General features: G+C 47.3%; 1 protein-coding gene across 18 annotated transcripts in view; it reads left to right on the top strand.

Annotated features, from left to right (window-relative positions):
- mask (multiple ankyrin repeats single KH domain) overlaps positions 1-8889 on the top strand; it is a 332919-nt gene extending 324030 nt beyond the window's left edge. For 17 of the 18 annotated variants that reach the window (XM_070528438.1, XM_070528443.1, XM_070528429.1 and 14 more), the window contains one exon: positions 8517-8889. In XM_070528438.1, coding sequence (XP_070384539.1) covers positions 8517-8603 — 87 coding nt within the window. In that variant the 3' untranslated portion in view covers positions 8604-8889. The remainder of the gene's footprint in view (positions 1-8516) is intronic. The other variant, XM_070528433.1, reaches the window with a different exon arrangement.
- The last annotated feature ends 17551 nt before the right edge of the window (positions 8890-26440 follow it).

Below are 26440 nucleotides of genomic sequence, written 5' to 3'. Positions count from 1 at the left end.
GATATATCAAATTATTGCGTATATCAAACACTTTCTATATCACGTGGAAAATCGCATGCATTTTTAATTTTTTATTTCGAACGGGGCCGGATGTAAAATGGATATATCGAACTCCGCCGCCCCAGACCAAGCGCGCTCTGTTGACAGGAGGCGAGCTTTCCCGCAACACTCTCAAAAATAGCGGCGGCGCGATGGGCGTTTCAGACTGCTGCATACGACAGCTCCCACATCGGTTGCGCCGAGGGCGCCATTTGAACGTAGCGGCGTACACACGCGACGGCTTGGAGCCAGCCACGGCCGGTCTCGAGAGGAGCGCGCGCGCTCCCCTAGAGACCGGCCGTGGAGCCAGTTGGAGCGCTTTGTCGGTGCTAAGCCACACAGCTCGTGCATTGAGGACTTCGTTGGCTGTGACGACAACACCGGAACAGTGGCGGAGTTAACAGACGTGAGATCACAGCATAAGTGACTGCTGAGTGGCCAAACGAAGACGCTGCCGAGGCTGATCCAGCAAGCGCTGATGTTGCCCCGCTCCCGACTGCACCTGAGGCTGTAGCTGCTTTGGCCGTTGTATGCCGCTACTGCGGCACAATAGAAGGCACTGGACCGTCTCTTGTGGATCGTTTGGACTATGTTGAGGACGCCGTGGTCAAGCACGCGGTTTCCAATATGAAGCAGGCTACGCTGCTTCAGTACTTTCAGCGAACGAAATAAATACTTTGTTTGAAGCTTCATGTGAGTATCTATTGCGCCACATTTGGTTCATTGATTGATTTGTGCTAGTTTTTGACGCGTTTTCTACGTGATTTTATATATCGAATTCTGGCTATATCGAACTATTTTGCGATCACCGCGCTGTTTGATATATCGAGGTTCGACTGTACACCTCACATTTTTGCCTGCAAACACAACGGCTGTTTTGCAGCCAATGGATCAAGGCATCATCAAGAATGTTAAGGTACTGTACAGGCGGCACCTCCTCCAATGCATGATTTTGTGTATGGATAACTCCGCAAAATACGAGGTGAGCCTCCTCAGTGCCATCCACATATTAGCGCGAGCATGGGATCGTCTGAAGCAAGAAACAACAGCAAACTGCTTCAGGGCTTGCGGTTTTGTGGCAGCTTTTTTGGAGGATGCCTCTGCAATTTCAGCGGAGAAAGTGTCAGCAAGCGAGCTTGACGGTGCTGATTTTAGTGATGCTCTCAAGGACGTCAATTTTGAAGATTACGTCGCCATAGACAAGGCGGTCGAAAGGTGCGATGCGCTGACGGATAATGAAATTGTGGAGATTATTCGGCCCCAGGAAGCGACCCAGGAAAGAGATGATGACATTGAAGACGAGCCGCAACCTAAGGCTGCCGATACAGCTGCGGGCCTTGTTCTCGCGGAGCGCTTCATTGCCGCTGAAGGTGACGCGGAAGAAGCGTTCAACCACATCTACAGCCTGCAGAACTTGCTTTCAGCAGCGCGATTCGGCAAGAAGAAGCAGAGCAAGATGACAGACTATTTTTCTTAGAGAAAATACTCGTTTTCGCTACAAATAAAGTGCTGTTTTTGTGTTTGGTGCTTAATTGGAAGTTCGTTTGAGTCAAAGGTTTTTGCGGTCCCCGTGAACTTCGTATTAACGGGAGTCAACTGTATAACCTACAAGAGCTGACAACAGAGCCTGCACAGTTTTGTGCTTGCTGACTTCCTAACAGAATACATCTCCACATTTGAGCTGTACTATGGCAATATCGCTACAAATTCCAGTTCTCAGTCAGACCTTCCGTTCACAAAGCATTAGACAACTACATGAAGTAAGGTTCATGGTTTTGTCGGATGTATAGATTACAGTAAATATTTGCTTAAATAATTGGTTTAAAAAGCATGGTGTCATGAGTGCATGGTCAAACATGAGCAGATTTCACTCGATGACTGCGAGCACTCACTGTCGCAAGGCTGGCGTGATGAAGAGCGGCCGCAGCAAGCGAATTTCCCTTCGTGCTGCCTCTCACTTTAACATGAACTAGGCGCGTGAGAACCCAGTGCACAAAAAGCCCGCAGCTTCTCTAGCCTCTGTACCCACCGCAATTTACCTCCAACTGGCCTTGCAGTGGCCTTGCACAGCCATTCGTAGTCACAGCCAAAGTAGACGAGACGTGTGCTAATATACTCCCACTGCATTGCTGTTTGTATGTAGAAGTGGAATATATCTAAGAGTTTGCATTGTGCCTAAAACACTATACTTTGCAATTTCTTGGTTATATGTACATTTGTCGTCTTGTGAACTGGTTTCCAAGCTTCAAACGAGTTGCATGAATGCAACATGAATGCGAATGCAAGCTAAACGGAGCTTGCATTCATCTGTGCATTTCGCCATCGTGACAGGGCATGAAGCAAGACGCAGCATTATCCACCAGCAGAAACATGCTGCAATCGCCCATGCACTAAGATTTACAGTCGAAACCACGTATAACAATATTCCAGTCGCACGAAAATTCCATTGTTATAACGGTTAATTACTAGAACCGGTTTGCATGAAAAAATCAAAACAGGGAGATGGCAGAGCTATTGTGAGAAAACTATAATGGCGGGGAGGTCAGTGCCCCTCTCCACCATCTTCCTCCATCTGGTTGCTGATCGTGTTCACTCGTTTAACTGCTTCCTGGGCACTACGATCGCATGTAACAAGCCGTGGCTGTCGGCGTTAAAGAATGGCACTGCTATAACAACTGCAAAGAGGTGTTGCGGGTGGCAAGCAATATGCGAGCACTGCTGAGGCATTGCTTTGGTGTCCCTAAAGGAGCCTTTTAAATATTCCGGGAAGGCTGCCGTGGCAGCCTGTCAGCTTGAGAGATCCAGAAGAAACGCTGAGGAGAGATCGCCACAAGCATCTCGCCACGTATTTCTCACTGGCTTGCACGAGAAAGGCCTATGTCTGTCGGCCTTTCACACTATATGCGAAGCTTGCCGACATCCAAGGCATCCAAGTGCTCCACGTAGTGCAGCGGAAGGTTCCTCGCGAAAACGAGTCCCCGGAGGGGACTGAATTATTTGCTGGGCCTCCTGTGAGGACAACATTGAGGCAGCCTGCCCTACCGTGTCATCGCTGCCGTCGTCACCGTCGCCATCTGATGCATGCACGTTCGCAACGATAGTCTCATCGGTTAGAAGCACTTAGTTTCCAAATCTATAGCTGTGTGCTTTCTTTTCACCAGCAACGTCGTGCATTGCCAATGATCAGTGGGTGCATCAACCATCTTCCGTTTCGGCGGTGAGTCAAGCAAGGCTGAGAAACCATGTGGCCAGGAACAATTTCGACGCAACCGACAAAGATGAACACGAGTGATTAAGCTGCTTGCAAAAATGCGCTGAATGAGGAGCCAGCGCACAACATGCGAGCAATCTGCTTGCGCCGTAGTTGGCGCGGCCCATTCGTGTTTCAAAGGGTAGGGCGGGGTAGAGCTATGGGCGCAGCCCATTCGTGTTCGGAAAGGTGGAAGGGCAACAGGAGCGAGCTGCACAGAGATGGCTGAAAAATGAGTGCACAACAGCTGTTGTAGCAGCAGCCCATTGCGCAGCGGCTTGAATTTCTCTTCTTTCTTCTTTTTTTTTCTTTTTAAGGAAATTTTGCATTTCACTACCTTTCTGGGCTCACCAGGGGTCCTACGGGGACAAGCAAGAAACTCTTCAAAAGGCCCATGGACGCAGTCGTGGAATACGCGAGGGCAGCAGACATGGCATGCACACCCGAAAAAACGGAATTCATTCGGGTGCGTACGAAATACGCAAGAAGGACTGGGTGCCGCTCACTCTGACTCTCGACGGGGCCCAATTCGTGATGTGGAGACACTCAGAATATTGGGGATCTGGATACAGCAGAACGCTGGAACATCTCACACTCTTCAAAAACTAAAAGCAGTCACAGGAAACGTGGCCAGAATGATACGGCAAGTGGCAAGAAGCAGAAGACGGCCTAACTGAGGGGAGACCATCAGCCTGGTTCACACATTCGTAATTAGCCGAATCACATACGCCCTTCCGTATCAGGCCTTGACAAACTAAGAGATTATACAGGCAAAAACAATAATAAGAAAAGCCTTCAAAGCCGCCCTTGGTCTTCCCGAATGCGCTAGCACAGAGAGGTTCGAGGGACTGAGCCTGCACAATACTTTTGACGAGTAAGCAATCGCGACATTATATACCCAGAAAGAACGACTTTGTTCTTCAACTCAGGGCAGGGAAGTATTGGCGAGGTTAGGCTTTCCCCTGAGACCCCAGTATTGCGGAGAGGAAACGGCACAGATAGACCGCATGTTCGATCGCACATCGCGGTGGCCCCAATTCCCAAAAACATGCACCCCAAGTACCATCCCGGACGACGCAGAGCAAGGGTAAAGACCCTTCATAAACGTTTTGGCATGGGACCGGGGGTGTACAGTAGAATCTCGATGATACGATCACGGCTGATACGAATTTCTGGATGATACGAATTTTTCTGTGGTCCCGGCCGAGCCCCATTACTTCGCAACGTGTTAGAGAATGGTTGTTACGAATCAATTTTCGACCCGCGTCGGTTGATACGAAAATTACCGAAGACATTGGAAATTTGAAAGTGTGCTTGGCGAAAGCCAGACGCTGCTGCCGTCTGCGCTCCAATTCATTCGCTTTGGTGTTCGGCGATATCGCCTGTCGCTGCTGCCGCTTTCGTTCTGCTTCCCTGCCTTTGGTACCCGGCGATCTAATCAGTCGCTGTTGGCGTTTCTTTTCTGCCTCCCTTGCTTTCGCATCTGGTGACATGTTCATTCGTGGCATGCGCATTCGCTCCTTGTTCTTCTGGCGTTTGGTGTTGGGGGAATCCGGCGTCCGCTGGCGCTTCCCCGAACCGCATGGCGCGCAACACGGGCCTCTCACTCGACTGCAACGAAACGGCTGGCGAAGGAGCGGCGGTGCCACCGCCGACGCACGCGCGCCCGTTCTACCGCTACTGTGTGACGTCACGGTTGCTATGCGCAGCTGCGCCCCTGACCGGCGCGCCGGTTGCTAAGGAGGGGAGGAGGTTGCGCCGCTGCGCGGAGGAGAGACCACAGTTGGCACGATTCCAGCACACGGATGGACGCGACCGCGAGCATGAGCCCCACCGATGGCAGTGAAAGAGAACAGCGCGCAGTTACGCGATTTGTCCCTCTCTCTTTTGGTGCGCAGGCGCGGATGCGGCGCCGGACAGCGCGGAGGCCGCGACTGGGCGCGAAGAGTTAGAAGCGGTGGCACTTGTGTTGCTTTTGTGCTTTTCTTCATTTTCCGCGTGCCATTGGACGGAGTGGCTGCTGTGCTTCGGGCCGCGTTCTTTGTGTTAGACGTGGGCGACGGCGAAGGACCCACCACCGGCGGCTGAAACGCTGCATGCGCGCTAAGTTCTGAGGCGTGCGCGAACGAAATCAGCGACGACACGTGCGCGCGTTTTTATGGATTTGAACAAAGCCTGCTAATTGACCTGACAAATAATAAGAGCCAGAGGACATTAGAGAATTTTCTACAAGAAATAACTCCTTTTTACGCACGTGTGTCTGAGTGAGTTCACCACTGACTCTTTGATTTAGCTAGTTTTAATTGTTTCGATGATACGAATTTCGGCTGATACGAATATTTTTTGTGACCCCGTGAGATTCGTATCATCGAGATTCCACTGTATTATATGGATACCAATTGAGGTATTATATGGATGCCAGTTGAGCCAGCTCAGACACTTTCACCATAGTCTCTACATGCAACAACAACATAACAACGGCATCCTTGAAAACCACCTCGGCATGCGTGGCAGAGGCTGCAGCCATCGCCTTGGCCATTCAGGACGCCGAGCGCCAAACCAATTTGGCTGTCATATTATCCGACGCACAAGCGGCTTGCTGCCTGTTTTTACATGGAACGGCACCCAAATCAATAATCAAAATTTTAGGCACTCAACTAGAGGGGCACCACACTATCGTATGGTATCCGACTGGCAGGAAACGCGAGGGCAGACCGTATTGCTCGAGGATTAAACGTCCGAGCAACGGCATGGCCTAGCGATGACCTTCCACCGAATTCTCATGACATCCTCCTACAGTAAAAGCAGGAGCGGAGACGTTTTGGACATCCTCACTTCGATTTAAACAGCCAACAGGAGAGGGACTGGCGTCGTATTCAGACGAATACATACCCCAACCTGCACCACCTACACAGAATACACCCCACGAGGTTCACTGATGAGTGCCCGTGGTGCACAGACACACCCACACTAAAACACATCACATGGGAGTGCTCCAGGAGGCCTCCACACATAGGCAGTCCCATATTACACCAACATCCACAAATGAGGAATAGGCAGTGGGAGGCATGGTTTGCGGACGAGGATCGGGAGAGCCAGTTGGCTCTTCTGGACCAAGCCCAGCGAGCCGCTCGTGCCAGTGGGGCCCTGGAATAGGGGCTCCAACCATCGTGCCTTATTTTGTTTACATTGAATAAAGTTTTACTCTCTCTCGGCTCAGACACCCAGCAGCCAGACTTTATCGTGATAACCGATAATGCTGCATCGGGGTAGTAAGCGGCTTGTTTATTTCACAGTGTAAAACATACTAAAGTTTACGGTGCAGCAGCTTCTCATTGCTGTAACTGATATATTGTTAAAACCGGTATTGTTATAAGTGGGTTCGACTGTAGCTGCACATAAGAGAACCCAGTGGTTAAAATTATTCCAGGGCCTCCCCACAATGGCGTGCCTCATAATTGTGTTCTTGGCACACACACCACAGATATTTTTGTACTGCAATCGCCACAGTAACACTTAATTGGGCCAAATCACTCACTATAATGGGGGCCACTTTCATATATATATATATATATATATATATATATATATATATAGCCATGTTTATTGACAGGAACCAGTTTTGCGCATATGGACATGCATCAGCTCACAAGTGAAAGCGTTCAAGTTATTGTACAAGTACAAAACGAAACGTATGTTTTTTATGTATCTAGTGTTGGCTTTGTCACCAAACGGACAAACCTAACCGGCAGGATTAAGTATGCCAGTCCGACGGCAAATATCCAAGGTGGAGTGCCACCGAAATGTGCAAACACACCAAGATTTGTTTGAGCTAAGGTGCAGCAACCTTTAATATGTTTTTGTGCAACGAAATAAAGAAAATTTGTGTGTTCTGTTGTGTGAGTTAGCATGCCATTCCTGGCTGCATGTCCCAGTTTCCAGGATGGACAGAGTGAGAAATCGTTAAGTGGGAAATAAAAAATTATGCAATTATTTACTCATTTATTCACATATGTAGTTGCTGCCCAACAGGCATTGCCATAGTTAACATCTGTAATGATTAAAATTTTTATGAACTCCGAACACTGAAATACTAGTTCGTTTACAGCATGTCTGCTTATGTCATGTTTATTTTTGTGATTTATTTATTTATGTATACCTTGCACGCCTTTAGGAAGGCACTGGGTTAAGGCGGAATGCTACTGTTACATCAACGTAAAACAAGTGTTATTCAGTAACGGAAAAAAAAAAAGCATTGGGTAACAAAAACATTATTTGCAAACACAGTAGCATGCAACGTCAAACTAATAAGAACGGGGAAAAGTGCGCACGGAGAGATACCAGTAAGTATTACACAAACATCATTACACTAAAGAATAGGCGTGCAAACTCGAAAACTGCAGCATTAATTGCTTAATCAGCGCAATGCAAAAAAGTGGGGAAACTAGGTAGACAGCAATTAAACTCTGCCATCTACGATAAGCTTTGAGTTCACAGACGATGGACAGTGGGTTAACACATTGTTTGTTTAGAAAGACTAATAAACATAAGTACGGGCTGTAGATACGGCAAAATCAATGGATAAGGTTATAAAAAGTGGAAAAAAATTAACGCACTAAAGGACTAAACGGTTAAAATGGCAAAATGTTCGAAGCAGACCTGAAAAATTGCCTAGGATCTAACCTGCCAAAATCTTCCACAACACATAAAAAGAGAGGCAATGAGCACATTGAGCTCTCGCACGGTCTGCCTTCTACAGCCAACTCCACTGGCAGTAGAGCCCTCGGCTAACAGCATGGGGCGCCCACACTGCATTATGCATTTTCTGCGGGAGAGCACACCGAATGGTATGGCCAGAGCAATAAGGTGCAGAAGCTGCACCTTTTTAGAAGCGGTATCCGGAACCGATACCCTGTTTACTGAAAGCCAAGGAACTTCTTCCACTTTTTTTTTTATGTGAAGTAAACTTGCCTAGGGTTGCAACCAAATGAGATAAGCAAAACTTGAGGCCATATTTGGAATAAGCGCATAAAGTTACACATATCTGCTACTACGCAGCACCATAATTCCAAGAATAAAGATATTAAATATGTTTGGTCTAATACCCAACTCCACCCTTGAAGGCAAAGGACACCTTTCCTTTCACAGGGTGGGGATGGGGTGGCATCTTGCTGTGTGGAGTGTATTATTTTTGGAGGCCCAGTGTTGAATCTTTCTCTGCTCACAGTGTTGGCGGTGGCCCTTCCTTGCAGCCTTGGCAGAGCTGGACGCACCACCAGACGTGATTTGGTCCCGCGGTCCCTTCCACAAGTAGCCGTTGCCACCTCGACAAGAGAGCGGGTGGCCCAGCAAGCCCCCCATACCTGGGGGAGGGGAGCAGAAGGAACCCGTTTATATATATTATAAATATATATATACACACACAGACAGACACACAAGCGTGCCAGACACACACATGGAACGCACACACAGGAGACAACACTAGCGAGAGATTAGAAAGGCCACCGGACAAGCCACCGGTGTTGGAGGAATAAACCTTGGGAGGGCATGCTGCAGCGCTGTTATAAATAATAAAAAAAATAAAAGCAGGTTCAAAAAAACCACATGTGCAAAGTTGTGTGTTCACCAAGTGCAGGGCGAAGTCTGTTGACTAATGCTTGCACATGGCTGTCATAGCGGTTGCTGTTAGAGGTCTGCACAAGCTTGGGACACCCAGGCCAAGTTAGAAAGCTACTGGCCCAACTGTGCTCAGGGTCTTACCACAGTGCACAGAGTGTTTGCAGGATTGAAGGCCATAAACTTGCTGTGAAGATTATTGGACTGGGATAGTCTAATAATTCTTTTCCAATGATAATCATTTTAGCGGTGCTCTGCCTATGTTATCACCCAAACGAATAGAATTGAGCTTAATTAATCCTTATGTTATACCTGCCTCGGTGTCCATGTGTTCCAATGTACTGTTAATACTTGAAGCTCCACCTCTAGCACCTGGAAGTCGCAGGGAGCCATAGAGGGACTTGGCTCAAAGGTGCAAGTGCTCGCCGCCTTGCCAAGAGTACTATTGTGGATATTCTCGGCAAAAAGTGTACGTTAGAATGGATGACTGGGTAGCATTGTCATCTTTTAATTCTGCCCAGCTAGCTACCCATTCGTTGTCATTTTTTGAGAATGCAGCTTGAAAATGTAAGAAATGAGTGATTGTATATGTTTACATGAATCAAGTGAGTGATGGCATAGCGAGCTTATATACTTCTTATGTACTACTTATATGACTTATACTTGTATGACTACTACAGAGTACAGTCATTGCATTCTATTAGTGCTAACATATGGGTCAGAAACTTGGACGTTAACAAGAAAGCTCGAGAACAAGTTAAGGACCATGCAAAGACCGATGGAGTGAAAAATGTTAAGCTTAACATTGAGAGACGAGAGCAATGTGAATCGGAAAGCAAACGGGGATAGCCAATATTGTAAGAGAAAAAAATGGAGCTGGGCAGACCATGTAATGCATTAGGTTCATAACCGTTAGGCCATTAGTCCAGGTGAGTGCCAAGGGAAAAGAAATGTAGTCTTGGACGGGAAAAAATTGCATGGGGTGATAAAAGAAAATATGCAGGCGCAAGTTGGAATCGGCTAGCATAAGACGGGTTATTGGAGATCACTGGGAGAGGCCTTCATCTTGCAGTGGACATAAAATGGGCTGCTGCTGCTGCTGATAGGAATAGATGCTATGCAAAAACCACAAGTTCACTTATCCACACATCTTGTTTGACCTAAGAAGGATCTAAGGTGTCGGCGTGTGAACTGGAAGGCTCATCCCTGTTGTCCAGGCTTTCGAATTATGTGTCGCAGCTTCAACAGTGCTGGAGCTTAGCCTTCTAACTTCTGGCCAGTAAGATGTGTGGGAAAGCCTGCTTGCCAAACTTTGCACATAGTTTATTGTGTCATTCTTCAAATAGGAGGCAGAAAGGCTAATACTGAGAATACCCTCGCACTTCCTAACAAATATTTGCTATTCCACCAACAAGTGCAGGCACTTAAACTTTAGGGTAATGCAGAAGTGGTGGAATTAAGCCTGATACAGTGTCTGCTTTACTGATCTTGCACAAAAATTTGATTTATGTTTGCTGTCAAACCCACAGTTTTTCTGTATGTATGTATTGTTGAGGAAATGCTGCATATTCTTCCTTTCTTTCCAGAGGAGTCGAAAACAGACAGTTTTAGTTTAGCGTACGCTTTTTAGTTTTAGTTGGCTGGGGAGATCTTCAGATCTCGGAGGCCATATGCCGTCGTTGTGGCTATTTCCCGACTGTAGCAATAGGTGCGCTGACATCACGAATGTTTTTTTTGTTAGGCTTCAACTCGTTCGAAACGAGAAGCGATCTCGAACACACCGCAAGATTATCCATAATACTTTGTCATCGAAGCGGCCTGAGACTAAGCGAAAGCCGTTTACACAATCATTTGCTACGAACGTAGTGCATTTTACAAAAGCAACACCAAATTCAATTCGAAGCGAGCAGCCGGGACCGCCGCCTTGTTTAACGCAAACCATGCAAAAACGTTAACGCCAACTCGTTTGCGTTGCGTACGCCCGCATACCCGCTATTTCGTTTGGCGTTCAGTGCATGCGCAGTGATGACCCGCTATTTTTTAGGGTACGCTGTACTAAAACTGTCTAGTAATGTATACTGAAAAAGAGACATGCTTGCCGCCATGTTTGATAGCCTTGAAAAGTATTTCTTTTAGCTTACTTTCTGCCTCATTTCGTCATTGATGGTACATAAACCACAGCACTGGAGCAGCTGAAGTCTGGTTTAACTGAATTATGGTGTTTAGACATGAAGCCATCATTGGATCCTGGTGTGGACGTTGCACCGTAGATAAGGTTGTATCTGAAAAAAAAAAAAAATCATTTTCACATAAAATGTGGATGGGTTGTTCAATCGTGCATGTGTATGTTTCTGGCTACGGAAGCTCACTGCACATAATGTGAAAAATGTGCAAAGACTGCGCGATGACCCTGACCACTTGCAAGCACCTTCGCAAATGCTATGCATGCACAAGGGAGGCAACACGAAGTGTTCAGTATGGGAATGACAAGCACTAAAAACATTCCAGGAAAAGTATCAACTTTAAGGAGGTAGGGTAGGGTAAATGGTACATGTTAGTTTTAACGTAGTATTTTAGAAATGGCTGCTGATATTTGCATCAAATTTCACGTGCTTACAAAAAACGCTCTTGGGTACAAAATGAAACACTTTGTGTCTAGATGGTTTGTTTTTCCTGTGGCCTACTCCCAGAATTTCAGGTGTGTTTAATTATTTGATATACCTTTTCTCCGCAACCACTCAGAGGAATGTGATGGTATTGCAGAGTGATATTCTAAATACCCATAGGTTATATCTGAACTAAAGAGATATCATATCCACTTTGGGGTTCCCACCCAAAAAAATATATCTCTTTGCTTGCACATAGCCAGAAGGGGGGCTTCCTGCAGCATAAATTTTTCCAGTGTTATCATTCATATCATGAGAAATTTTTTTTTAGTTCAGAATGTTTATGGCTGGTTGTAGTACATGTGTACAAAGTTTCACTGGAATGGGATGAACACTTTCTGAAAAAGCGTGCACTGAATTTCAAAAATTCATAAAAAGATGCAATTTGAGAAAAACGAAGTTTTATGTTCCAATACTGCATGTGGATGCTCAAATTGCCACAGGAGACAGCATTTCACTGCTGACTTTCTTGCAGGTGCCTCCAAAAACCTTCTTAGTGTTCCTTTATATCCATCGTCCTTCCTTGCTCTCAGCAGAGTCACATAATTATGCCCTGTCAACAGGCTTTTTGTCCATCTTGTCGAGGGCAATATTACAAAACAGACTTGGAAAAATTCCATGGGCCTCCAGGACAGCTTTTCGTGCAGAATTACCGTCATTGTAGTAGGCGACAGCATTGTTAGTTGCTGTCTTCAATGTGTGAGCACTATCAAAGTTTTCTTAGGGCAGCGGCACCAGATGAGTTGGTCAAGAGACTCAAGGTTCTGTGTTCGTCCATGAATACATTTGCTCCAAAGACCAATTACCTTTGAAAGTTCTCTTTCTGTTCCATTTGCTTGACGATCATGCCCTCTTCTGGGCAAGTAATACGTTTGAAACTCGAAACAGAGGCGACCACGTAAGCAAAAGCAAGAGTTTGACGTAATAGTTCTTTTCTACAAAGGACTGTTACGTCAAACTCTTGCTTCCAGTTAACAAATTCGGCTTCGCCCTGACATCTGCTAGCAATCTGATTAGCTTAGATGGTAGAGCGGCTGCCCCAGAAAGGCGGTGGTTTCGGGTTCGAGCCCCGGATCAGGACAAATTTTTCGTTAAAGGGCCCCTGAAACGGTTGGGACAAATTTTGTAGGCGCGTAGGGCAGGGGCGTAGCCAGGGGGGGGGCTTATGGGGCTTCAGCCCCCCCCGAAATTTTTTCGTGCTGTCCATGCACCGCCGACCAAAGTGACCTCTGGCGCCGGAAATCACTCTGGATTTTGTCTAGAATGTCTTTTTGACGCTCGAAAAGACATTTAACCGCGAAGATTGCAAACTCGGGTTGGATTTCGTGGCAACCCCCATACACCGGGAGTCACATAACGCCAAGCAGTCCCATCCGCGCAAAAAAATTCAAGGGCGCTTTGATGGTGAGCGGGCTCGCCGCGGCACCTCACTGAGGCCACGGAATCTATGGAGCGCATGGATATCAATTGCGAAACTTTATGGGTATAAATCTCATAAGCTCTTGATGTGAAAGGTGCATTGACATTTCCAAAGTTGTGCTTTAGATTTTCAATTGCGGAACTTTGTGGGTTTAATGTTGTTATAAACATTTGCCGCCAAATGTCTATTGACTTTTCTAAAGCCTTACATCGGAACATACAACGAGACAAGCCAAATCAACACACTAGCAGACGAGTTGACAAACACGCAGCGAGGTCCAATGAGACGAAGCGTTGGCGTGGTTCATTTGTGCCGTCATGTCACATAAAAAAATGTAAACCTTTTTTTAAACCTACGCCAGAACATCCATGTCAAGACACTCAAGCCAGCCAAAGTAAATACGTTCTTATTTATTTTTTCTACTTTGACTTTTATTCGCGAGGACACATTGAGCCTCTTCGATTTTTTTTTGTTCTCGCTACCCTAACCGCGGGCTGCCAGAGCCAACCAGAGCGCATACGTTTTTCTCGTATGGCCCCGACCACCGTGCGGTACACTTCGGTGCGCGTTCGGTTTGCTCTGGCCGAGTGGCTTTTCACCGGATAGAGTTTTGGACGTTTTCTGGCTAGCAGACGAGAAAAAAAAAAACAATGGTCGCTCGCCGCCATCACTGTGGGGACTCGAAGGATTGCACCGCATTCCTTGAGCGGAACCTTTCCGGAAAGTCTTCTTTCGCCGCTGTAGGATACTGAGCAGTATGCGTATGGTTCTCAGTGGAACAAGCGTCTCATGTTTTCTTCGGTATTCCTTCCGTAGCCCCATTAGGTGCCCGAAGTAAGCATTAGATTCTGGCCAAGATACTTTCCTATGCGTTTCTTTTTCCTTTCGGTGCCTCCGCCTCACAGAAAAAAAATACATTGTTGCGGCGCAGCGAATTGTCGCATGGTGAAAGTTCGATTTTGATACTTCTTTTGCGGAAAGTAATGGGCGACGGGACGCTTCAGTTGCCGGATACGTTTATTATATTATTGCGAAAGCAATTATATGGACACTCCAGGCGCATTCCTGCCATCGCCCTCATGTTTCGTATAAAGTCCAAGGGTGATAACATCGTGACCATGCGCTGCATGCTGTATGTGCGAGTGAAAGCGTAGGAGGGGAGGTGGAATGGGTGAGCCGACGATGGTGGCTCAGTCTTGTGTGCGCAAAGGAGAAAAGCGGGGAGCAAGCGCGCCGCCTTCCGTCGCGCGCAATACATCGGGGGGAGTGGATGGAATGGGGGCGGAATCTAGGATTCTGTGAATCTATGATTGTGCAACATGTTTATTTGCCTTGTTTGACGCATTATATACAGTTACTTCTATATCACAGTATTATATACGCATTATACAGTTATTAGACGCATTATATACAGTTAACTTATACAGTTACATACATAGACTCATTGGAGACTTATACGTATACTTAAATATCTTGTTGCGAGGTTTTGTGTATACATGCAGTGAACTTTGTTTCCAGTGACACTTTTTTGTCCTTTATCAAGCAGTATTTTCGCATTTGCATATCCCATTGTATCTTTGCATTTCTAATGTACGAGGGCGAGTCAAATGAAAGTGAGCCTACCCTAACCGCGCAATAATGGTTCGGTTCATTATCTGCGAGGCATGCGCGTAGGAGAACGGCATGTTTCATTTACAAAAGTGACACGCAGGTATGAAGATAAATGTTCTTTAATGCTCTCATACACTGAGTTGAATATGGTTGCGTCACATAATGGACACTTCAAAAGTTGAACAACTCGGTGTCGCGAAGTTTTTGACAGCTGAAGGTGTTTCCAAAACAGAAATTAATCACCATATGACTGCCGTGTACGTTGAACACTGCATTTCATTGACCACTGTGAATCGTTGGAGCAAACGGTTCAAAGGACGTTGCAAAGACATTCCAAGACCGGGCCAAAACCATCGTGCAATCACCCCCCACACAATTTCAAAGGTTCATGAGCTGCTGAAACAAGAACGGAGGATAAGCATCGATGAACTGGCAGACCGTCTGAACATCCATCGCGGTTCGGTTCACGCCATAATTCATGAGCTTCTCGGCTATCGGCTCTTTGGTGCGCAATGGATCCCCAAGATTTTAATCCATCGCGAGAAGACGAAGAAGTTTCGCGCTCCCTTGACTCATCTGATCGGGTATCACAATGAGCATGGCGACTTCTTGTTTGCAACTGTGATCGGGGACGAACCTTGGTGCCACTACTACGAGCCTACAACACGACGGCAAAGCTTACAGCGGAAACATTCGAATTTACCACGCCCAAAGAACGTAAAGGCCATCATTTCCGCTGGAAAGGTGTTGTTGACTTTTTTTTTCGATCGACAAGGTCCATTACTGATAGAATTTGCTAAGTCTTGAGAGGCTATCAATTGTTTCCGATATTGTGAAACGCCAGAACGGCAGCGTGTCCCAATCAAGAACGAACAACGTGGAAAATTGACGAATGGGGTCATCTTGCTTCACGACAATGCCTGTCCCCACGTCGCTTATGTGGTTAATACAAAACTGGCAAAGTTCAAGTGGAAAACGCTGCAACATCCGCCATACAGCTCAGACCTGTCACCTTGCGACTTCTATACATTTTGGGGCAATCGAAAAAACAGCTCAAGGGAACCAGATACAGACTTTTTGAAGCAGCAACCTAAGGAGTTTTATAAGACGGGAATCACGCAACTCGTTAGTCAATAGGACAAATGTCTAAATTCTCATGAAGACTACTTTTAAATAAAGTACCCCGTTGTTGGCTCATTCATTTGACTTGCCCTCATATATCTTGCAGAACTCCTGCTTTTTATACGTGCTCTCTGTCGCGACTATAACTTCGGTGCAATTACTCACGATACACGACAAGGGACAGCTACTCCTGCGTAATACACTGGAACAAACGACAGCGTCATTGAGATTTTTCACTGGCCATTGCATATATACAAGAATGTAAGCACGGTTCTTGAATGACAAAGTTTCATTAAGATATTTGTCCTCAACTTGTTCAGTTCATTGCCATTTAATTTTTCATATCAGCGGCATGCACTGCTTGCCTGGTTTCGAACTGATATAGTTCTAAAGTTCGTGTGATATTTTCTTTACTTCATAAATAGACAAAAAACATGGAAGTATTGACATCAGTTATGTTGGACACAATTTTTGGCACATACGAGTATAATATTTTATGAAAAAATACATATTTTACTTGTATTTACAGAGCGTAGCTTTCAAGAATTCGTTTGCAGCATCTTTGGCAATGACAATGCAGTTATTCATGTATTTGATCCCTCGATAAATTGTTTAAGAGGAAGCTTTAGCTCGGGCCCAATCCGACGCGGCCTATTCAAATACTTGTAAAACGCAGAAACGCTTTTCTGAGATAATCCTGCTAATCGCTTTTATTGAAATTGGTTGCATTTGAGAGAGAAAGTTAAATCCTAGTGTCTGTTGGAAACAGAACTTCGATTTAGGGCCTGAATTTTGTTTAAAATATTTTGGAAAATTGGAAAGTTTGAAAAAATAGAAGCACGGCATTTACAAACTAATAGCTATGCATGAAGAACAGTTTTGTGGTTCTGTAAACGGCATTTATTATACAAGTCAAAGCGGACAAGTTTGCTGTGTCAATTTGTATCTTACGTGAATTGGTTACGTTGTGTACAAGGGTTCTGCAAAAGCCGTATTTCCACAATACTAAATTTTTTTGAGATTCGTGCGTAACATATCTATTTTGTCTGCTGTAGATGTACTATTAGTTGCACTTCACAGAATTGTGATATCATTTTTCATTGTTGAGTCACGGAGTTTTAAACTTGATAGTTTCGTTTCCTGAAAATTTTCAACTAAATTTACTAAATTTTTACTAAATAATTGACCTCCTACATGAAAAATTCGGCTGAGCTGCAACGTGCAGCTACATATATATATATATATATATATATATATATATATATATATATATATATATATATATATATATATATATATATATATCCGGCCAGTGGCGTAGCCCCCCCCGAACAAAATTTCTGGCTACGCCACTGGCGTAGGGTACAGCTTAAGTAGAACATTCGCACCACAATTTAAGTGAAGCGTTACGTATTAATGGAGCTGCAAGCGATTAGAAGTTACCCTCCTCCCTAGCTATGCTTTTCCTCCTCAACTCGCTCGCCGAGCGAGCGGCGCTAAGCTCCGCCTTCACTGGTTCAGCGTCACGATGCGACGTCACATCGCTCACTTCCGGTTGTTTAGGAGCACGCCCCCTCCCGCGCGAGACCTCTCCGCTAGCCGCTCTGCCGTCGACCGAGAGCTATCGAAGCAGCGTGCGTTGCGAGCATTCTGTCGTAGCGCCGAACGTGTCCGGTACTCCGCTAAAAAATAGGCAAGCTGGTCATTTCGGCAAATGACTGGAGGCATAAACTCAAGCTGATGAAGGAACCTTAGCGTAGACGTACGTGAGCAGCCTGATCGGTCTGCACGGTCCAGACACTTGCTGGCGCAGCGCTTAACCAGTCAAACAAAGCGCTAATATTGCTCTAACCAAGTGTAAAGCATTTTAAACATTTATAAATCAACGTGTTGATGATTACACTCCTGCGAAAAATACAAACCAGCAGCAAAGAATACACTTCGTTGCTGCTACTGTGTATGGTTGAGCTCTGTGCCACCAGGTGGCTGCACCGTGCAGACCATTCACATTTGCCCTTCTGCTCATCTCGTGGCTCATCCCGGCACAGTCAAGCGGCCAGACCCTGTCCCCTTGCGCTTGCGTTTGCCCTAATACTGGACTCGCGGTTTGCAGGTCGCTAGGTTTGCAGTCCACAAGGCAACAAAGTCGAATCATAGTGCTCGCGAAAAGACTGAGACCGACTCTGACCGCGGAGCTCTCGTGAAAATGGAGTACGTTGTAACACAAGCAGACGACACTTGCTGTGTGCCGGAAGTGCTGAAGTGTACTAAAAAACTATTCTTGTGTATTCTCTTTAAGTTATTTTCTTTTTACAAAAACAAAGTAACTAACATTCCAACTATTACGAGCATCATTTGTTCACCATAAAGTTGGAAAAATTATCGACCACGCGCCCTGGTGAGCCAATCAGATAGCTCGCCCATGTGACGTAATATGGGTTATTTGCATCATATGGGTAGGGGCGGCTTAAAATTCCGCCGAGCAGTGCGCCGCGATCGGCAGCGATGTGTATATTTAAAACCTTATAATAAATTACACGCTTTACCCAGAGCACTTAGATGCATCAATTAATGATCAGAAGAACCTACTCTAACGACTCAGTACGTTTGTAGAAAATCGCCAAAATCGTTTCAGGGTCCCTTTAACTACAATGCTTTCGAGGAACCCGTATGGGATTCGTTTGTGGCAATTGCTACGATTGGGTGGATGTCTCATTTTCTTTTAATGAATATGTGATATTTTAGTACAAATCATTTACTTACCACACACACACACAAGCAAAAAAATAAAAGCCGTGCCATAACGAAAAAAAAAATGCGAACGACAACGATAAACAAACCGGCCTCCGCCTGCCATCTTTAAAGCCAAGGCGCGCGGCGCACTTCGGCGCGACATTTGAACCGCTTTGAGCGGGCGCCCGAGGTCGCACTTCTGCAGGTTTGTTCCTCATAGTGCAGTCGAGTTTTCTGTGCCAAAATTGCAAATTCGATTTTTTGGGGAGTTTACCCTACCATACCCCCTAAGGAGGTAGCGTTTGAGTACTGGGTCTGCCAGACAACTTCGTATGGAGCTTCGCTTGCAAAGCTTTCATAGTGAACCACACTTCCACTTTCCCAATGGGCCTCAAGTCATTTAAATATATAAAATAAAGTTATTCTTGCACATCCGAAGGCTGTGCCGACAAGCAGGCGCTGCCGCCAGAAAGCAGCACAGGGTAGTAAGATGCAAAGCTTGTAGCAGCAGTAACGCTTGGTCAATGAACTTGCGTCGTAACAGACTACCAACTGTTGAAGCACCGGAATGTACTGAATGGGAACCCAATGTACCTCCATGCACTGCGGAAATAGTGCAGTGCAGAAGGAATGGCGATAGGCATGTCTAGGATGAGGGTGTTGGATCTGGAGGACAATCCCAATTGCTGTCCCCCAGATTTTGGACCTTGCCGTTGGGTGCGGGAGTTAGCCGAGGTTGAGGAGGACTTTGAGATAAAAACTGGAGGTTTATTTACATTATTTACAGTGAGAGTACCAAGAAATTAACAGTCATAAAGTCATTACGGGCCGGCAGCAACTCGGACGCTGCGGCCCGTGGCAAGAAGCTCGAAAGAGATGAATGAAGGTATGCTCTCTAGCTGCTCCCGGTCTCTGGCTTTTAAGCCCTTCGGTGTCTCGAAGTCGGCCAATGGTAGGCGCCCATGCGATTGTGTCACACCCGGCGCACAGGGTCGCTCCTTGGGCCCCAATTCGAAGGCTTACTCCTCTAGCTCTGCGATATTGCCTGCCCGGACTGCAACTGCCTTCACAAAGGCGGATGGGGGGATTGCTGCCAGGGCTTCACGGTGCATTACAGCCGTCTTGCCTCGGGACCCACGTTACCTGGAACAGTGCCAGGCTATCGCTACACTTTCAGGAAGAGTCAAGCAGTGAATAGATCCACCTGCGGTGCGCGAGGTGGGGGGCGCCAACTCGTTTGCACGTGCCGCACCTTGGGAACGGGGTAGATGTGCTTCTGCGCTCCCTAATTAGCTGTGGCACGATTCGATGTGGTCTGGTGAACTCGAAGGAGGCTCAGGAAAATGTCCCGTATCTAACAGCTCCTCCTCGCCCCGGAAGATCGGAATGGCCGGTGAAATCAATTCGCTGGCCATGAGGAACGCTGAAAGAACCTGCAGGGTACTGGTGTCGAGCCTCGTTTGACGAACTTCGGCATCCTGGGCCCTGGAGAACGTACAGTCGCGGACAGAATATTACGGACCATGAAATCTAAGAAAAAGCTGAATATCTCCGCAACCTCACAACGCAATCTGGTATTTGCATTTTGGACCTCGACTAGAATATGCTAACAACGTTGTCGTGGGCAGTTTTACTGGTTACTGCTACAGGCTGCTCGGGAATTGAACGTTTTCGGAGATCCCACGGTCCATTTTATTCTGTCCGCGACTGTACGTCAAACAAACAAAACAACACAGCGCTGCACCACGTGTAAGCGCAGGCTCTTCACCCCTAACTCGCCAGGTTATTACTGAGTCAAAATGAACCCTGATCTTTCGTTTCCCCAATTTCGACAAAGCAGTTCCAACCACCTTTTCAAACCGCTATCCATTTCTCCCCGAATGCCGACAAGGCCAGACTGACGTTGTTGCAAAACAAAGGGCCGTTGTCGTTGCAAACAAAAAAATGAAAACAGTCGAACATAACTTAAATGGCCTAACTACACGAACAGCATGTTTCAACCTATCGCAGTGGCGTACTTATAGAACGTACTGTTGCCACTGGACAGTCTGGTCAACTCCACAAGTACGTAATCACAAGAGCGCTAGCCTTGTGGTCACTATTCAGAACGCGTACTTGCGTCGCACGCAAACGTCCCAACACGCTTACTCATATGTGTCTTTCTCTAGTCCATACAGGACACGTAACTTAACCGAGCAACTAAACTTGCGTAACTTAAATTACGCACTCCGCAGAACCCGTTTAAAAAATGCGTCTCTTAATAACTCGTTCCACGCATGCTTACTACAGAAGTCAGAATACGTCTGCCCTCAACACACACGAGCAACCCAGTGTTGCACCTCAGGGGCAATCCCACCGTTAGCAACCAGTTTGTTGCATTAGTAGGCGATCCCACTGCTAGCGACCTGTCTCTTGCGTACTCCAGGGTAGCGTACCGTACTGCTGCCGAGAAGTAGCGGCGCCTGCCTTTCGAAGCTCGACCGACCGTTCCTTATTGGGTAGCGTGACGTCGGCGAGCTGCAGGCATCCGGTAGACCATGGCGACCGAGCTAGGGCGAGACGACGATTTGCTAGTGCGAAACTTGCACTGTTTATTCAAAGGTAGTTGAAAGAAAAGAAGGGAATGAAGTAACAAGTATGAAGTATCTCACAAGTACATTTCGGAGCCCCTTAAATAGGCTCTCTACAATCGTGTGGGCGGGATCTTGCTTCCGTTGATGACACGTGACAGGCACAGAGAGAAGGCCCCTCCTCCTGCAATACCGAGCACGGGAAGGAGATGTCGATCCTCTTTTCGACGAATCCGGGGAGAGGTTCGGGTGAGTGATCTGTCCGGCGCCGTGGGGACCGGCCATGAGAGGGTAAGTGGATGACGTAGCACCCACGGTGCCCGACCATGAGAGGGGAAGGGGATGACGATCCTCTTTTCGACGAATCCGGGGAGAGGGTCGGGTGAGTGATCTGTCCGGCGCCGTGGGGGCCGGCCATGAGAGGGTAAGGGGATGACGTAGCACCCACGGTGCCCGACCATGAGAGGGGAAGGGGATGACGATCCTCTTTTCGACGAATCCGGGGAGAGGGTCGGGTGAATGACCTCTCCGGCGCCGTGGGGTCCGGCCAAGTAGAGGTGAAGGGGATGACGTAGGGCCCTTGGCGTCCGGCCATACCTAACACTCTCCGGTGGGGGAGGAAAATCCCGACGTGTAGGGGCCAGCAGCCGCTGTACGAGGGATCGGCGTTTCGGTTCAGGATTCTCCGTAGAGGTCACGAACACTTCCTTCGTAGCAGGTAGATTCCGGGGAGTGGTCAACCGTCCTCGTGGCGCTCTTGTGACATTTCTTTCTAGTCCGGTCCGGTGAAGTTGGTCTTGCAAGCAGGTCTTGCCATTTTTCGTCTCCTGCGTGGGCAAGCAATCACCACAGAACAGTGCCGGACCCACAACCAAAAAGCAGCGAGCACAAGGCCACTCTCCCCCAAGACACACCCGGCTTTTAACAAAAAAGAAAACCCGCTACACCTTTCCCATTTCCTACGCGCGTCCTCCCCCCCCTCAACACTAAAACCAGCCATTTCTTGAAGCGTTAGGACGTGGTTATTAAAATCAGCTAACAGTCGGCTTCACTTCGGAAAAACATATGAATGCACGAAAAAATGCCACGGAAACGCGGATGAGCATGAGGCTTTCGATACTCTAGGGGCAACGACTTAAACCGTCGGCATTGCCGTTAAGCTGACTCTTCTTGTAGCGATATAGCAAGCTAGTCACCGCCCAACTATGAGAACCGCATGTTTCGAACCTATCGCAGTGGCGCACTTATCGCACGTATTGGTGCCACTGAACCGTCTGGCCATCTTCGCAAGTACGTAATCATAAGCGCGCTAGCCTTGTGGTCACTATTCAGAACGCGTACTTGCGTCGTAGGCAAACTTTTCATTACGCCTACTCACGTTTCTTCCTTACAGGACACGTAGCTTAAACGAGCAACTGAAATTGCGTAACTTACGCACTCCGCAGAACCCTTAACAAATTGCCTCTGCTAATAACTCGTTCTACGCACGCTCACTAGAGAAGTCAGAATACGGCTGCCCTCAACACACACGAGCAACCCAGTCATAATTCTGCTTCTTCCGTCCACACAGGACAGACGCTAAAGGAACTAAAAACGCTTCTCGGTGCAAATAAAAAACGCATAAAAAGAAGAAGGTTAACTAAAACACACACGCGTTACCATAGGCCTCTCAACGATAACCTTGACACTCAGGTTACTTACACACAAAAATCGAAAGCCTATCTACTTATTAATGAACTCCTCACGATACTCATGTTTACAAAAACCCACGTCTTTCAAATCTCGAGCTTCTCTAAGAAAACACAAACAGAGCTCATACCTTACACATTGAAAGAAACTCTAGTCTCAAATCGCGAAATTTTCCAAATGTTCAAAAATAAAACAAAACACTTCCTTTCTACGGAAGCTCCCTTGGTCTCCCGTTTCAAACGTTTTTGACTGACTCATACTTTGAGCCGTACTCGAGGAGGTCGCGGACCGAAAGCTACTCTGGCTACGGAGAAACAACAAAAGGGCTGACTCACTATCAGCTCCCCCAAGACGTTAGAGTCCCCTGCCAATTTGCGTCCTGGCGCCCCGCTTTCATCATGACCTCGATTGACCGCGTCGCTACTCCCCACCTGGTCTCGTCTTGCCACCTTGCGCTTCTTTGTACTGCACGCTGAGCTTTGAAAAGAACGACGGAACGACGAGGAATTTAACTGCCCCGTACCCTTTTTCCGCGTCCGTGCAGAACATGCTTCTCGGTCCCCTTTTGACCGGTGGCTCGAACGTGTTTGATGCGTCAACATCGTCCGTGACGACCGCACCTTTCTTTTCGGCGCGCCCTGCCTTTTCGCGCCTGTCGCCGTCTTTGGCTTCGCTACTTTAGCCACCGCATTCCGATCCTTACGGCGCTTCTTTCTGCTTCGCTTTCTCTTTGAAGTCTCCTTCATGTCGCCTTCTGGCTTCGCTACTTTAGCCCCCGTATTCTGATCCTTACGGCGCTTCTTTCTGCGGCGCTTTCTCTTTGAATGCTTCTTCCTGTCGCCTTCGGGCTTCGCTACTTTAGCCATCGCATTCCGATCCTTACGGCGCTTCTTTCTGCGGTGCTTTTTCTTTGAATTCTCTTTCATGTCGCCTTCTGGCGCCTCGTGCTGGCCGTTACACCTCTCATCGGCCCGGATCGGTCTCTCGCCCGCACAGTCTGAGTGATTATCATTTAAATCGACTCTATCTCTGCCTCGACTGGCGGACAGCTCAACCGACTCTGGCACAATGCAACAGGCTTTACTCGAGCTATGCAACTCGCACTCTTGCGAACTGCCCTCTACTGCATTGTCCAGCTCACGCTGTGCATCGACACACAGCCCGTCGGTCTCGAGCGCTGTCTCACACGCACAGTCCGAATGATTCCTAATTAAATCATCCATCTTTAGGCTACCTAGACTGGTGGAAAGCCGTACCGATCCCTGAACAATGCAGTTGTTCTCTTGGGAACTACGGAGCTCGCCATCCCGAGAACTACTCTCAACTGCATCGTCCAGCTGGCACATCACTTCGGTACGCAGGTCTGACTCGACATAGGTGCTCGTGTCTGTCAAGTCCGCAGTATTCTGTACCTCGCTAACGACCTCGCTACCATGAGATGCGACGCACACGCGCGGTAACTGTGCTAATTTGTTCGCAGCTGGCCTAGCTGTCTCTACAGTCCTCTGTTGGCACAGCACCTCGTCGCTCTTGCTCTCGCCTTTAAAGGCCTCTGTTGTCACTAAGACATCGTTAGCAGCTAGCTTTTTCCGTTCGAGTATGACTGGGCCGCTAATCTCACAGGCAATACTTTTCTCGTCGGCTTTTGGTGAAAGTCTGCTAGATACATTCTCATTCTTTTGCTCTGTACTGCCTACAGAATTTTCAGACAGGCGTTGTCTTTGTTCCTTTAACTGCTGCAAATATTGTATCTGTTTGTCGAATGCCGCTAACGCTTTCTCGTGCATTTGCCCACGTTCTTCTTCTTCCTCTAGGCGCTTACGCTCTTTCTCTTTAATGCTGTCTAGGCATTCCGTCAGTTCCTCGTCGTCTGCCCCGGTCGATTCGATCGCCTCAATGATCTTCGGCTTTCTCTTTGATTCGGCAATTTGGAGGCCCAACTCTTTGGCCAAGCTCAACAATTCCGGCTTCTTTATTGCCTTCAAGTTCATGGCTGCCCTTAGTGCTACTAAACCTTCACTCTATACAACCTTGACGTACTCAAACTTCCGTCAACGGTTTAAAGAAAAAATCACTGCTATGTACTTTCCAAAAAATACGTAAAAGTCAAGTGATATCTCAGTGAAGAAAAGCCGTGCGCTCACCATATGCAGTCATGATCCAGACACCTTTCCGAACGTTGTTGCCAGGACGAAGAGGCTACGATCTCGTAGTTGTCGTCCAAGTTGGGGTCTCCAGGATTCCGTATCCCAATCGCTGCCAGCCAGTTTGTTGCACCTCTGGTGCGATCCCACCGTTAGCAACCAGTTTGTTGCATTGGTAGGCGATCCCACTGCTAGCGACCTGTTTCTTGCGTACTCCAGGGTAGCGTACCGTACTGCTGCCGAGAAGTAGCGGCGCCTGCCTTACGAAGCTCGACCGTCCTTTCCTTATTGGGTAGCGTGGCGTTGTCGGCGAGCTGCAGGCATCCGGTAGACCATAACGACCGAGCAAGGGCGAGACGACGATTTGCTAGTGCGAAACTTGCACTGTTTATTCAAAGGTAGTTGCAAGAAAATAAGAATAGAATGAAGTAACAAGTATGAAGTATCTCACAAGTACATTTCGGAGCCCCTTAAATAGGCTCTCTACAATCGTGTGGGCGGGATCTTGCTTCCGTCGATGACACGTGACAGGCACAGAGAGAAGGCTCCTCCTCTTGCAATAGCGAGCACGGGAAGGAGAAGTCGATCCTTTTTTCGACGAATCCGGTGAGAGGGTCAGGTGAGTGATCTCTCCGGTGCCGTGGGGGCCGGCCATGAGAGGGTAAGGGGATGACGTAGCACCCACGGTGCCCGACCATGAGAGGGGAAGGGGATGACGATCCTCTTTTCGACGAATCCGGGGAGAGGGTCGGGTGAATGACCTCTCCGGTGCCGTGGGGTCCGGCCAAGTAGAGGGGAAGGGGATGACGTAGGGCCCTTGGCGTCCGGCCATACCTAACACCAGTCATAAATCTGCTTCCTTCCGTCCACACAGGACACGCGCTAATGGAACTAAGAACGCTTCTCAGTGCAAATTATGCGCTTACTGAAAACCTACGCGCTTAACCTCAGAAAAAAAAACATAAAAAATAGAAGGTTAACTAATACACGCGTTACCATAGGCCTCTCACCGATAACCTTGACCTTCAGGTTACTCACGCACAAAAAAAGCCTATATGCTCATTAACACCTCGCGAGACTAAATGTTTACCTAAAACGCATCTTTCAAATCTCGGAGCTTCTCAAACGAAAACAAACAAAGCTCATACCTTACATACTGAAAGAAACTCTAGCCTCAAATCGCGAAAATTTTCAAAATGTGCAAAAAATAAAACAAAACAACACGCTTTCCTTCTGTGGAAGCTCTCATGGCCTCCCGTTTCAAACGCTTAGGGCCGATTTACGCTCGAACCGCCCATCGCCGCAAGCCGCACCGCACGCTTGCGGTCGCGCGAAAAATTGCATGTATCCAGCACTTGTGCACAAATTACCATTTACACTGTGTGCACCAGTGTATACCTTACACACTGTAAATCGAAATTTGTGCACAAGTGTTTGATACGTGCAATCTTTCGTGCGACCGCACGCGTGCGGTGCGGCTTGCGGCGATGGGCGGCTCGAGCGTAAATCGGCCCTTACGACTGACACATACTTTTGAGACGTACTCGAGGTGGTCGCGGTTCGAAAGCTACACTGGCTAT

Source organism: Dermacentor albipictus, unplaced genomic scaffold (assembly GCF_038994185.2).
Source record: "Dermacentor albipictus isolate Rhodes 1998 colony unplaced genomic scaffold, USDA_Dalb.pri_finalv2 scaffold_11, whole genome shotgun sequence".
Taxonomy (NCBI): domain Eukaryota; kingdom Metazoa; phylum Arthropoda; class Arachnida; order Ixodida; family Ixodidae; genus Dermacentor; species Dermacentor albipictus.
Note: the sequence above shows the minus strand (reverse complement) of the source record. Positions and strands in the feature narration are given on the sequence as shown.